At 49.5% G+C, this 14,554-nt stretch overlaps 1 protein-coding gene across 1 annotated transcript in view; it reads right to left on the reverse strand.

The window, feature by feature from the left end:
• Nucleotides 1–462: 462 nt before the first annotated feature.
• APBB1 (amyloid beta precursor protein binding family B member 1) overlaps nucleotides 463–14,554 on the reverse strand; it is a 45,086-nt gene continuing 30,994 nt past the window's right edge. Inside the window, exons 9-14 of the mRNA XM_077298982.1 lie at nucleotides 11,658–11,772; nucleotides 11,493–11,577; nucleotides 11,322–11,405; nucleotides 10,865–10,977; nucleotides 3,656–3,832; nucleotides 463–2,003 (exon numbers count right to left, since the gene is read on the reverse strand). Coding sequence (XP_077155097.1) covers nucleotides 1,839–2,003; nucleotides 3,656–3,832; nucleotides 10,865–10,977; nucleotides 11,322–11,405; nucleotides 11,493–11,577; nucleotides 11,658–11,772 — 739 coding nt within the window. The 3' untranslated portion in view covers nucleotides 463–1,838. The remainder of the gene's footprint in view (nucleotides 2,004–3,655; nucleotides 3,833–10,864; nucleotides 10,978–11,321; nucleotides 11,406–11,492; nucleotides 11,578–11,657; nucleotides 11,773–14,554) is intronic.

Consider the following 14,554-nt stretch of genomic DNA (forward strand, 5'->3'; position numbering starts at 1 on the left):
AGTAAATGACGGAGCTGATGATGAGGTGATCGCTGTAAATGATGGAGCTGGTGATGAGGTGGATCGCTGTAAATGACGGAGCTGATGATGAGGTGGATCGCTGTAAATGACGGAGCTGGTGATGAGGTGATCGCTGTAAATGACGGAGCTGGTGATGAGGTGGATCGCTGTAAATGACGGAGCTGTTGATGAGGTGATCGCTGTAAATGACGGAGCTGGTGATGAGGTGGATTGCTGTAAATGACGGAGCTGGTGATGAGGTGGATCGCTGTAAATGACGGAGCTGGTGATGAGGTGATCGCTGTAAATGACGGAGCTGGTGATGAGGTGGATCGCTGTAAATGATGGATCTGGTGATGAGGTGGATCGCTGTAAATGATGGATCTGGTGATGAGGTGGATCGCTGTAAATGACGGAGCTGGTGATGAGGTGATCGCTGTAAATGACACTCGCACGCGTGGCATCTGTCAGGTTAGGCTTTTATTTCAGTAGATTGGATACAACAGATACAGTGTCCTGGAGGAGTTTAGTGTTATACAGTACTGCAACAGAGGGCACGGCTGCTGCACACGTGCATGCTCTGCTGCACACGTGCATGCTCTGCTGCACACGTGCATGCTCTGCTGCACAAGTGCATGCTCCACAGACGTGGCGCCATTCATACAACCAGTTCCATACAGCAGTGTGTTCAGGAGAAGCTCATCATATTAACCAGTCATACCACACGATAGCTGCGGACGAGTAGTGTGCACACTCAGCAGCTCATGTATGTTCCCTGTTCATAGTCTGACAACTCGCACAGATGGTGGAGAGGGAGGGGGTCAGAACTTGTCAGAAAATCAATATCAAAACATATTAAATTATAAAGGTACAATAAATACAACTACAACATTATGGGTGTCATCACCCACAACACATACGGTCTACTGCCCTTAGTCATTTCTATGGGCCGGATGCTAGAGTAATAATATTCTGGGCGGATGTCGCCGTCCTTCCCTGATGATTCACACTTTCTCCGTAGCCAGCGACATCCGCACAGAACACGCAATGAGATGAATAATAGGATTTCTTATATCCAGTATAGTGTAATCACAGAGAGCAGCGACAAGACCTAGCATTACCACCAAGTGCAGCGAGATGAGAGCACAGACCTGCGTCGTCCTAGGGGAATCGTCCCCGATCATACCGATCACCGGCATTATTGGTGTCATCATGCAGAGTCAGCCCCAGGACTCCTCGGGAGTGCAGTTTTTTTGTTGATTGACAATGTTAGGCTATCGCTGAAATCTTGTAGAATAGAAGCCTCTAAACCACAGTGAAAGCTGCCGAATCACTGTTCTGGTCATTCTGGTCTAAGAGTAAAGAGGCTTGTCATCGAGCCTCCATATCTGAGCAGAGAACCAGGAGATAGACTGTACTTGTACCCCAGTCTAGAGGTCCAAGGAAGGCGGATACCGTAAACCGAGGTCACGCACATGTGATCTGTCCTTAAGAGGTCGCGTCCGTCCAGGAATGGTCAGGCTACACACGACTGATATTAATGTGTTAGACGTTACACCACACAGACACGTTACGTAAACAAGCACAATAACGACCTCACGGAGGAGCGGTGGACGCCGGAGGACTGTGTTCCCCTGGCAGCTTTCCGGTGCCTTATTGCTCTTTATAAGGCCTCATAAAAGGGTCCCTGGATCCAGAGGTAACCCAATTTCGAGTGTCTTTCTGCCCTTACTGAAGCGAGAAACAAGACTAACAAATATACATGCTGCACCCGGGCCTGTGGGATAAATCAGAGACGGGCAAACAGCACAGGGCAAGAGGCAGACTGCACAGAAAAGTCAAGGTGTTTGGCCCCCAGGACGCTTGGTTTTGAAGGAGCCGAACAAGGACTGCACTCCTCTTCGGACACTAGAGCCGACCCGGCGGGCAACAGAATCAGCAGGAGGGGTGGGGAGACAGGAGACGGTCTGAGGTCGCGCATCCAAGCACTTCTGATACCGCAGCTGAGGGAAACAGAGAGATTGTTACAGAACAGGAGCAGGGGGCGAGGAAAGAGTGAGCGAGCAGGGGGTGAGGAAAGAGTGAGCGAGTAGGGGGCGAGGACAGAGTGAGCGAGCAGGGGGTGAGGACAGAACGAGCGAGCAGGGGGCGAGGACAGAACGAGCGAGCAGGGGGCGAGGAAAGAACGAGCGAGCAGGGGGCGAGGAAAGAACGAGCGAGCAGGGGGCGAGGAAAGAGTGAGCGAGCAGGGGGTGAGGAAAGAGTGAGCGAGCAGGGGGTGAGGACAGAACGAGCGAGCAGGGGGCGAGGACAGAACGAGCGAGCAGGGGGCGAGGACAGAACGAGCGAGCAGGGGGCGAGGAAAGAACGAGCGAGCAGGGGGCGAGGAAGGAACGAGCGAGCAGGGGGCGAGGAAAGAACGAGCGAGCAGGGGGCGAGGAAAGAACGAGCGAGCAGGGGGCGAGGAAAGAACGAGCGAGCAGGGGGCGAGGAAAGAACGAGCGAGCAGGGGGCGAGGAAAGAACGAGCGAGCAGGGGGCGAGGAAAGAACGAGCGAGCAGGGGGCGAGGAAAGAACGAGCGAGCAGGGGGCGAGGAAAGAACGAGCGAGCAGGGGGCGAGGAAAGAACGAGCGAGCAGGGGGCGAGGAAAGAACGAGCGAGCAGGGGGCGAGGAAAGAACGAGCGAGCAGGGGGCGAGGAAAGAACGAGCGAGCAGGGGGCGAGGAAAGAACGAGCGAGCAGGGGGCGAGGAAAGAACGAGCGAGCAGGGGGCGAGGAAAGAACGAGCGAGCAGGGGGCGAGGAAAGAACGAGCGAGCAGGGGGCGAGGAAAGAACGAGCGAGCAGGGGGCGAGGAAAGAACGAGCGAGCAGGGGGCGAGGAAAGAACGAGCGAGCAGGGGGCGAGGAAAGAACGAGCGAGCAGGGGGCGAGGAAAGAACGAGCGAGCAGGGGGCGAGGAAAGAACGAGCGAGCAGGGGGCGAGGAAAGAACGAGCGAGCAGGGGGCGAGGAAAGAACGAGCGAGCAGGGGGCGAGGAAAGAACGAGCGAGCAGGGGGCGAGGAAAGAACGAGCGAGCAGGGGGCGAGGAAAGAACGAACGAGCAGGGGGCGAGGACAGAACGAGCGAGCAGGGGGCGAGGACAGAACGAGCGAGCAGGGGGCGAGGAAAGAACGAACGAGCAGGGGGCGAGGAAAGAACGAACGAGCAGGGGGCGAGGAAAGAACGAACGAGCAGGGGGCGAGGAAAGAATGAGCGAGCTGGGGGCGAGGAAAGAATGAGTTTGCAGGGGGCGAGGAAAGAATGAGTTTGCAGGGGGCGAGGAAAGAAAGCAGGGGTGAGGAGACAGGCTGAGGTTGGTTACAGATGAGAACTGATAATGACAGTGATACTATAATGATTACTTTGGGGTCAGCAATCATTACAACATTGGGTCATTACAAGGTCACTAGCAGTTCAGGAGATAAGGACACCCGTATCAGTGGGATAAATGCGGACGTGCGAGTTGGGGATGTGGGTGACTATAGATGGTACTACAGAAGAGGAGTGGAGGGCTCAGGATCCACGTGCATTACATGTGGCCATTGATGTCGGAGCATAGGAGGCAGTAACTAGACATTACAGAAGACTGATTGTCTCTACATAACCCTCTTACCATGCAGGCAGCTTGAACGGCTTCAGACAGGTGAGCAGCGTTGGGTTCACACCAGAACATGTGACAGATGAAGATTCCTGGCGCTTCTGCCATGATGAAAGCAAATGTGTGAACATCACATCCAACCCCCATGAAGGAGAGGAACCTGACGCGGCACTCACTCAGCGTCTCCTCAGTCTGAAAGAAAATGCTAAAAAAGTGAGGGTGTCCTACAGGAAGTGGTGCACCAGGTCACCTGTTTAGGCTGACACCATCAAGGCCATGACCGTAAGTGGACCCTGAATATACACAGATCCCATTACTGTGTTGGGTCTTTAGTTAAATATCACATCAGTCAAGAATTAACCCTGTAACTGATCCGGCAGAGAGCAGTCTACAGAAGATTCTGATGGAACCTGCTCCACCTGACGACACAGTACTCAGGTGGGTATATCCTGCTTGTCACCCCCACTCTGACCATCTATCCTTTCACTGTGTGACCAAATACTGCAAAACTTGGGCTCATCCATCAGGAGCACTTTTTCTCTATATGTTTCGAATAAACTAATTCCAATTACAGGTGGTGTGGCTACATAGTCATTGACGACCCTATGTCTTGGTCACTTCTGAGTTGGTCATCCTTCCTAAATCCCCGTGATTTGCCATCTTGCTGGGGACTGGATTTTTTTTCTACATTTCTTCTACATGTGATGAATTCCATGGGCTTTGCACCCACGACACAATGAGTCCATACAGAAATTCTGCTACTGAGATACTGAAAGAATTTTCCCATCATACTCCGAGAGAAGGGGCACGCAACCAAAAGGCAGATGACTTGGAGAATCTACTCCATCAAAATAAACTCTGCATCACCAGACTTCTTGAAAGAGCAGAGGGGCAGCGATCTGACAAATTTGTTGAGAAATGGCTCAAGAAATTATTTCTTGAAGCAACCTTCTCCCTGGCCTTTGTTCTAGAATATACTCATAAGGTGCCTACGAAATCCCTTCCTCCGGGGGCACAACCCAGACCACATTTGGCCAGACTCCTGAATTTCCAAACGCGAGACACGGCACTCCACCTGGCCAGGCGTAAAAGAGAGATCTGGTTTGATAATTCCATAGATTCTATCGTCCCAGAGTTTTCCCCTGAGTTACAGAAGCAAACAGCCACATTCATCAACATCAAATTATTGCCTGCGAGGTCTCCAAATACTATATTCTATGGCATACTCAGATTGGCTACGAGTAATTGAAGGACACCGGGACCACATCTTTACCAAACCTATTGAGGCTGCTGACTGGCTGACCAAGTGATGAAGGATGAAGAGCTAAATTCCGGCAAAGAAAGTTATCTTCGCTTTTTTTTACTTTGATTTTTTCAAGTATTTCTCATGAATTTCTTGGATACGAGTCCTCCCCAACTCATATAATCTAACTAGGAAGGATGGACTTTACTCCCAATCTTTTCTAGCAACCATATGGACTCCTCTAATGTGTGTGCCACAAGCACTGGACCTTTGTTACCGGATGGCTCCAATTCGTGAGGTGAGTTTAGGTTTAACTACTTTGTTCTACGGCTCCAGTTGATCCAGACATGTTTAATGTTGTCTATGTCTCTTGCATTGAACGACTGCTCCGCTTACACTTTGTTTTGAATTATTTTCTATTACTATAATGAAATGGTCTAACAATGTACTTGGGCCGTGTGCATGGCTGGCCTGAAATCCCCAACTCCTTCAAAAGGAGACGCATCACACTTTACTACCTTCAGTAGTTTTACTATAGCCAAGATACATTTCTGATCATGGAACGTTGGGGACTTGGGAACACCCAGGAAGAGGGTTCAGGTATTTTCTTCCCTCCATAAATATAACCCCCAGGTGGTGTGCCTTCAGGAGACCCACCTCACCCCAAACCCAGGGTGCATTCATATCACACATCATACTCTAGGTGAGTTTTAGTGCTTGTTCACAAATCCCTTAAGTGGGAGGTAATATCTTCATTGTCTGACACTGAAAGTTGGTAAGTTTTCATTTATGCATACCTTAAAAGGTTCACCCATTGTCATCCTAGCTATATACAATTCCCCTCCGGCTAATCTGGAAGTCTTCAAAGAGGCTGCTACTGTATGTGCACAGTCACATAACCCTCAGCTCCAATGTTCTGTTTAGGGAACTTTAACTTGTTAATGGATCCTCAAAAACATAAAAGTCTATGCGAGATGGTGCTCGGGGGCCTACATGTTTACAGGCTTTTGTGGGCGAGTTGGGGTGGCTGGACTTCTGGAGGGGAAGAAATGGTGATTTTAGAGTGTTCTCTTGTCATACTCTCCCAATAAAAATCTAGAATTGACTGTTTGGAAGTGTGGCGACAATTCAGTTGGTGTCACACCAGGAATATCTTACCTAGGGGCATTTCAGATCATTAGATCATTTCCCAATATTACTGGAGATGAAATGTGTAGTAACTATGGGATACATCCCTTCTGGTTGTCCCCGATTGAGGAAAATTATAGAATAATTGACCAAATTCAAGTGTTCTGGAAAACCCACACTGGGCAGAAAGATGTGTCAGTGACCTGGGGGGCATTCAAGGCCTATTTGAGGGGATGTTTGAGGTCTACCATCTCCTATGTTAATAAATTCTCCTCTCAGGAGGAAGAATTAGGCTGGTTTCACATTTGCGGTTGTGTCTGCAGTGTATTGTCCGCAACCGCATGCAAAAACGCATACAAACGCATGATAACGCAGCGTTTTTTATACGCATCAGCTTACGCATAACGGCAAAAAAATTGCAGTTTGAATGCGTTTTTACATGCGTTTGCGCTTTTTATGCGCATGCGCTTGATATTTCCAGGAGGGCGTGTCTCAATCAGTTCCAGGACATGCGCAGTCCAAAGTACGCAAGCGCATTGAACGCATGCGTACGCAAAGACATGCGTTCGCATGCGTTCCCATAGACAGTAATCCGTTCTTTTAACGCACTCTTCCGCATGCCTGCGCATATTTGACAGAAATTTGCCTCCTCAAAAATTCCAACATGGTGCGTTAGCCGCGTCCTGCCGCACACCTCAAAACAACGCATGCATAAGTAAACGCAGGCGAACGCATGCACCTGCATCTACAATGTTAAAGATAGTATATAGATAAATATGACAAACAATCATGGAAAATAAAGCCAAGTTATTTTTATAAAGAATTCTATAATACAATTTATATGTGTTTTTTTATATACCATGAAATCAATCGGACTTATACAACCTATCATCAACTACTACATAGATCAGGAAAAAACAGATGATCACAAGGCCATTATTAGGTAATAAGAAGACAAATATTTATTGAAAATCGTCATTTTAAAACCATACTACCAAGGTGAAACAAAGAGACAAACCTCCCCCTCATCACAATCACCCATAATCCACGCACTCTTCTATGAGGGGAGAAGGCCCCTTGAGAAAGGAGTCCGAAACGCGCGTCGGGGCGGACACGCTGCTGCGGGTGATAGCGGCAATATCTACCACAGTCCTTCTAAGGTAATTATACTGAAGTATTTTCATTCGAGCATGGTCTCATAGAAGGGTATATTACCCGTTGTGGTAGGATGTAGCAGGGGTGGGTGGAGTAAAACACAGGTGAATAATATGTTAGTCATATACTAGGACTTGGATTCTCAGCACAACTATGAGATATGTGTTAACCATACAGATTAACTGTTTATCTGACTTGTCCTCCCGAGTATTATTTATTTATTTATTTATTTATTATCCATGGTTAGCCACCCATCTTGATAGATTTGTGCATACTAGTTTTGTGTCACCTGCAGCGGTGCGTGGATTATGGGTGATTGTGATGAGGGGGAGGTTTGTCTCTTTGTTTCACCTTGGTAGTATGGCTTTAAAATGACGTTTTTCAATAAATATTTGTCTTCTTATTACCTAATAATGGCCTGGTGATCATCTGTGTTTTCCTGATCAATGTTAAAGATAGCGGATGTATGCGTCAGAAACACTGCGGACACAACCACAAATGTGAAACCAGCCTTAGCCTCGCGATGTTGGTCGCCAGAGGGTATTTTTGTGGCAAAATAAAGACGGCTGGCTTCAGATTAGTAGACAATAAGCCACAACTTATAAAAGAAAAGATATGCAAATTGCCTCTGCTGAAAAAAAGAGGACTTAACTCTATAGCGCCACCTGTTGGAAGTAGCGATCCTACAAGTCACAATCAACCCTCTAACGAGTCGTGCAATATGACTTAGGATAAAAGCCAAATCAGTATCTCAATTCGCCGACACGGTGTTTCGGGCTGTTGGCCCTCGTCAGTGCGAAGCATGAGAACTGATTTCGCTAGGTAGATAGATAGATAGATAGACATCTATTCTTTCCCAGACAATCCTTTTTTGAGCTGGGCAATCAGACTGGGCATCTGCTAGCCTGTAAACTGAATCGTAATAATGCCTCTCCTCCAATCCTTCAGATTAGTGATCCTTGGGGGGAGGGAAGGGGAGAGTCCAGTTCTCCTGAGATTCTGTAGGTTTTCTGAATTCTACCAGAACCTGTACTCCAGTTGGGCTGATCATCCACAGGACACTCTAGAGGAATATCTGGACGGTATAAATCTCACAATCCTCGGGGAGGGGAGCGGTGCAGGCCTAGAGACTCACATTACTGAAGAAAAGCTAAAGGAAGTGGCCAGAAGTATGAAGCGAGGAAAGTCTCAGGGTCCAAGTGTACTCCATCTGGAAGTCTCACATCGTTAGACCAACTGGCCCCTCAGCTACTTAAAGTACATTTTTTCTCAATGAATCAAGGCTTTATAGCCGAACTTTTCTACGTCATGGTAATGCTAAAACCAGGTAATCCTCCAGAAGATTGCGCATCATGAAGACCCATATCCTTATTACATTACAGTTATAAAATATTCACCAAAATTATAGCAAATAGACCAAGTAAATTATTCACCAAGATCTGTGCGGATTTATTCTGGGTCGTTCTACATCCGATAATATAAGGAGAGCGCAGGTAACTGCACAGTTGGGTCGGAAAGGACAGGAAGATTGGACCTTGGAATCTCTGAATGCTGCTAAGGCATTTGTTTCAGTCAAGCGGGTCAACCTTGAGAAGGCCTTTCGACAATTTGGCTTTGGACCAGGCTTCACAAGATGGATTACCGTCTTGTATTGACCAAGGTGTTGGTTAATGGTTTTATATCTTTGAGGATTCCCTTGGGGAGAGGAAGCAGACAGGGGTCTTTTGTTTGCCAATGCTACCGAGCCACCATTTGTCAGGATCAGTTAGACGGCAGGATATCAAAGGATTAAGGTGGGTTCCCGTGAGGACCACTTGGGGTTATATGCAAATAATTTACCCCTGTATATGGCCAATCCAAGAGTTACACTGCCTTTGGTCATGGGTCTGATTGATGGATTTTACTCCAAATAAACTGTTAGATATCCATGTTGTTACCTCTAAGCACTATGGGATGGAAAGTAGGGGACACATTCTGCAGGTTACAAATAGTATCCAACTTTCAATATCTGGGTATAAACATAGCAAGAAATCACACGCAACTCTGCAATTTAATATATTCCTTCTTATGGAAATGTGGGGGCCTCCCTATGCCAGAAGCTGGAAGGTCCTTAATATGATAGTCCCCCAGAAATTCCTGTATGTTCTGGAACATTCAACCTCCATTGTCCCACAGAAGGTCTTTGCCATGATCATCTCCCATGTAGCATCCTTCCTTCCTAAGGGGCTCAATCCGACACAAACGGAGACTGACCGCTCTTCAGAGGACCAGGATGAGGCAGGAGCGGCACGCCTGGACTACTTCGTATATTACCTAGCTGGCCAACTTCAATACTGGGTAGAGGATAATCATTTGTCCAATTCTGAAGCCTGCACTGTTTAAGTCTTCAGAGTCTAGGGGGGTCTAGGAGGCACCAGGGCAACACTCACAATCCTTCTTACCAATTCACAGACTTGCAGTTCAGGTGTGGAGAGCCACCAAAAGATCTTTTCCTTCGAGGACACAGAACCCGAGTCCCCCTAATGGCATAACGATGCTCTTACTGAATTGCTACACTCCCAAGATGCTCAGTTTTGGTGGCACTTAGGAGTGAAGACGCTGGCACAGGTCAATATCCAGGGTGTTCTTGTTTCCTTGGATCAATGTGGCTTTCTATAGGTATCTGCAACTAAATACCCAGTTCCCAGACATCGGAAACTCTCCCACATCCTTATACCTCCTGATTGGTATCCTACGGAGCCAGGACACAAGGAGGTTGACCTTCTCTTTACACACCCAGTTACTAAGCAGGAGATGCACCTCATCGCCATTGTTGTTGAGATCAGTAATAGCCTCCCCGTCCGAGGAGGATTGGAGCGAAGGCTTGACCTCCCCACATATTTCACCGGCAATTAATAACAAGCTAGGCCAAATATATATAGTTGATCAATGCTACCTGACTCCCAGCAGGTTACATAAGATGGGTAGATCCACCACCGCAGATTACCATCAGTGTAGGGAAGAGGTGGCAGATTTTATACACCTGTGGTAATGCCCTCATATTGGGGAATTTTGTATAGAGGTCATAGCGATCCTCATCGAGACCATAGAACCCCCGATACCAAGCGGTGTTTATTAAGAACCCTTGATAAGGAGACCTGGCCTCACCTCGCATTATTCTCAGGGAGACGCTGTTTTAGGCTCGCAAGGCTATTGCCACAAGATGGATGAAGACCCCCGTGGACTTCTCACTGAGACCACATGGTACAATTTGCAGCTTCCTACGAGAGGGTGGTATATAAGAATATCCACTGTCTGGAAAAATATAAACTATGGAAGCCTTGGTCTGATTCCCTGTGACTCCCATTAGTCCCGGGGGATGAGGAGGTTTCTCTCATGATAAAGTGACATTCGGCGCCTGACGTGGGCGTCTTGTGGTTTTGGTTTATACATTATGGTAAGGGTTAACCTTGCCAGGCCGCAGTAATGAGCAGCGAGACTAGAGATTGTTCTATGATGTAACTTGTTATGTCAGATATAATCTCGTTTTATTGAAGATGATACCTCTATATATCTATATCCTATCAGTCGTAATGGTCAGCACTGCACGCGGAGCCAAATTGCTGCTACATCTGTCAGCGGCACAAACGCCCCCAGGACAGATACACGGAGGTGTCACAGCCACAAACCTGGAGGGTGCGCCCCGTCACCCACGTTACCTGCTGGTGTAGGACCGTCACAGTAGCTGAGGCCACGTTAACAGTGACGGGCGTCCAGGCCGCACGGTCGGTGCTCAGAGCCGTCTGCAGGGTGGTGTTAATCACATCCATTCCTACAAAACAAAAACAGCATCCACTATACATGGCCGACAAGCGTACAGGTCAAGCTCTCCCTCCCCACACTCCACAAGGCCAGGAAACATGCTGCAACCCATCAGAGCGGGACAATATGGCAGGAGTGGGGAAGAGCACTGATGAGGAGCGTCCATGTACTCTGCCATCACCCAGCTCTACTAGCGGAGATCCGGAGCCATGATAGCCACCATGGTAGGGCCACAATGACACACACGGCCAGCAAACCACCTGCACTATATCACAGTATTAACTGACAACTCAACATGTGCATGGGAAAATGGTGGACATTGCCAGGCACGGTCATCCACATCCAGGCACTTACCCACGGGTTTACGGACAGAGACGCTCCCCAAGTAGAAGACCTGGAAGCCCTGAACATGCTCGTTCTTTGGGGCTGGAAACTCGACTGCAACAAAAACAGAAGAAAACTGGATTCAGACCCAGATTGGACCACATTAGAACCAACACCAAGGTCCTCCAATATAATCCTGACCCTGAAAAGGAACGTCCACCATGCGGGACTGGTCCAGAAACAGGCCGTCCATGATGGATCTAGTGCTACGCCTCTCAGCCATGATCTGTAGGTAGGAATATGAGAGTTATGGAGGGTCCTGGTAATACAGAATCAGAAGATCCTCTGTAACCTCAGCCACCATACCCGAGAGCAAACACCATGCAGACCAGTCGCTATAGCCTTGGCCGGCATCTCGCATCGGAAGACGTGACACTTCAGCAGCTGCGTCAGCTTGTCCCTAGCCACGTAGGCAAAGTCCCTGAGAGCGAGCGGGAAAAAGACGGTGTAAGAGCAAATTACCACCAGAGAGACCCATGGAATAAAGCACTTCTCCCGACCCAATTTCATACTGGCCATCCCCTACATTACACTGCACATCCTCCCCATCATCCCCTACATTACACTGCACATCCTCCCCATCATCCCCTACATTACACCGCACATCCTCCTAGTCATCCCCTACATTACACCGCACATCCTCCCCGTCATCCCCTACATTACACCGCACATCCTCCCCGTCATCCCCTACATAACACAACACATCCTCAGCGTCATCACCTACATAACACCGCACATCCTCCCCGTCATCCCCTACATTACACCGCACATCCTCCCCGTCATCCCCTACATTACACCGCACATCCTCCCCATCATCCCCTACATAACACCGCACATCCTCCCCGTCATCCCCTACATTACACCGCACATCCTCCCCGTCGTCCCCTACATTACACCGCACATCCTCAGCGTCATCACCTACATAACACCGCACATCCTCCCCGTCATCCCCTACATTACACTGCACATCCTCCCCGTCATCCCCTACATTACACCGCACATCCTCCCCATCATCCCCTACATAACACCGCACATCCTCCCCGTCATCCCCTACATTACACCGCACATCCTCCCCGTCGTCCCCTACATTACACCGCACATCCTCCCCGTCATCCCCTACATTACACCGCACATCCTCCCCATCATCCCCTACATTACACCGCACATCCTCCCCGTCATCTCCTACATTACACCGCACATCCTCCCCGTCATCTCCTACATTACACCGCACATCCTCCCCGTCATCTCCTACATTACACCGCACATCCTCCCCGTCATCTCCTACATTACACCGCACATCCTCCTAGTCATCCCCTACATTACACGGCACATCCTCCCCGTCATCCCCTACATTACACCGCACATCCTCCCCGTCATCTCCTACATTACACCGCACATCCTCCCCGTCATCCCCTACATTACACCGCACATCCTCCCCGTCATCTCCTACATTACACCGCACATCCTCCCCGTCATCTCCTACATTACACCGCACATCCTCCCCGCCATCCCCTACATTACACCGCACATCCTCCCCGTCATCCCCTACATTACACCGCACATCCTCCCCGTCATCCCCTACATTACACGGCACATCCTCCCCGTCATCCCCTACATTACACCGCACATCCTCCCCGTCATCCCCTACATTACACCGCACATCCTCCCCGTCATCCCCTACATTACACCGCACATCCTCCCAGTCATCCCCTACATTACACCGTACATCCTCCCCGTCATCCCCTACATTACACCGCACATCCTCCCCGTCATCCCCTACATTACACTGCACATCCTCCCCGTCATCCCCTACATTACACCGCACATCCTCCCCGTCATCCCCTACATTACACTGCACATCCTCCCCGTCATCTCCTACATTACACCGCACATCCTCCCCGTCATCTCCTACATTACACCGCACATCCTCCCCGTCATCTCCTACATTACACCGCACATCCTCCCCGTCATCTCCTACATTACACCGCACATCCTCCCCGTCATCCCCTACATTACACCGCACATCCTCCCCGTCATCCCCTACATTACACGGCACATCCTCCCCGTCATCCCCTACATTACACCGCACATCCTCCCCGTCATCTCCTACATTACACCGCACATCCTCCCCGTCATCCCCTACATTACACCGCACATCCTCCCCGTCATCTCCTACATTACACCGCACATCCTCCCCGTCATCCCCTACATTACACGGCACATCCTCCCCGTCATCCCCTACATTACACGGCACATCCTCCCCGTCATCTCCTACATTACACCGCACATCCTCCCCATTATCCCCTACATTACACCGCACATCCTGCCCGTCATCTCCTACATTACACGGCACATCCTCCCCGTCATCCCCTACATTACACGGCACATCCTCCCCGTCATCTCCTACATTACACCGCACATCCTCCCCATTATCCCCTACATTACACCGCACATCCTCCCCGTCATCTCCTACATTACACAACACATCCTCAGCGCCATCCCCTACATTACACAACACATCCTCCCCGTCATCCCCTACATTACACCGCACATCCTCCCCGTCATCCCCTACATTACACCGCACATCCTCCCCGTTATCCCCTACATTACACCGCACATCCTCCCCATTATCCCCTACATTACACCGCACATCCTCCCCGTCATCCCCTACATTACACCGCACATCCTCCCCGTCATCCCCTACATTACACCGCACATCCTCCCCGTCATCCCCTACATTACACCGCACATCCTCCCCGTCATCTCCTACATTACACCGCACATCCTCCCCGTTATCCCCTACATTACACCGCACATCCTCCCCGTTATCCCCTACATTACACCGCACATCCTCCCCGTCATCTCCTACATTACACCGCACATCCTCCCCGTCATCCCCTACATGACACCGCACATCCTCCCCGTCATCCCCTACATTACACCGCACATCCTCCCCGTCATCTCCTACATTACACCGCACATCCTCCCCGTCATCTCCTACATTACACCGCACATCCTCCCCGTCATCCCCTACATTACACCGCACATCCTCCCCGTCATCCCCTACATTACACCGCACATCCTCCCCGTCATCTCCTACATTACACCGCACATCCTCCCCGTCATCCCCTACATTACACTGCACATCCTCCCCGTTATCCCCTACATTACACCGCACATCCTCCCCATTATCCCCTACATTA

The sequence above is a fragment of the Ranitomeya variabilis genome, chromosome 3 (assembly GCF_051348905.1).
Source record: "Ranitomeya variabilis isolate aRanVar5 chromosome 3, aRanVar5.hap1, whole genome shotgun sequence".
NCBI classification, from domain to species: Eukaryota; Metazoa; Chordata; class Amphibia; order Anura; family Dendrobatidae; genus Ranitomeya; species Ranitomeya variabilis.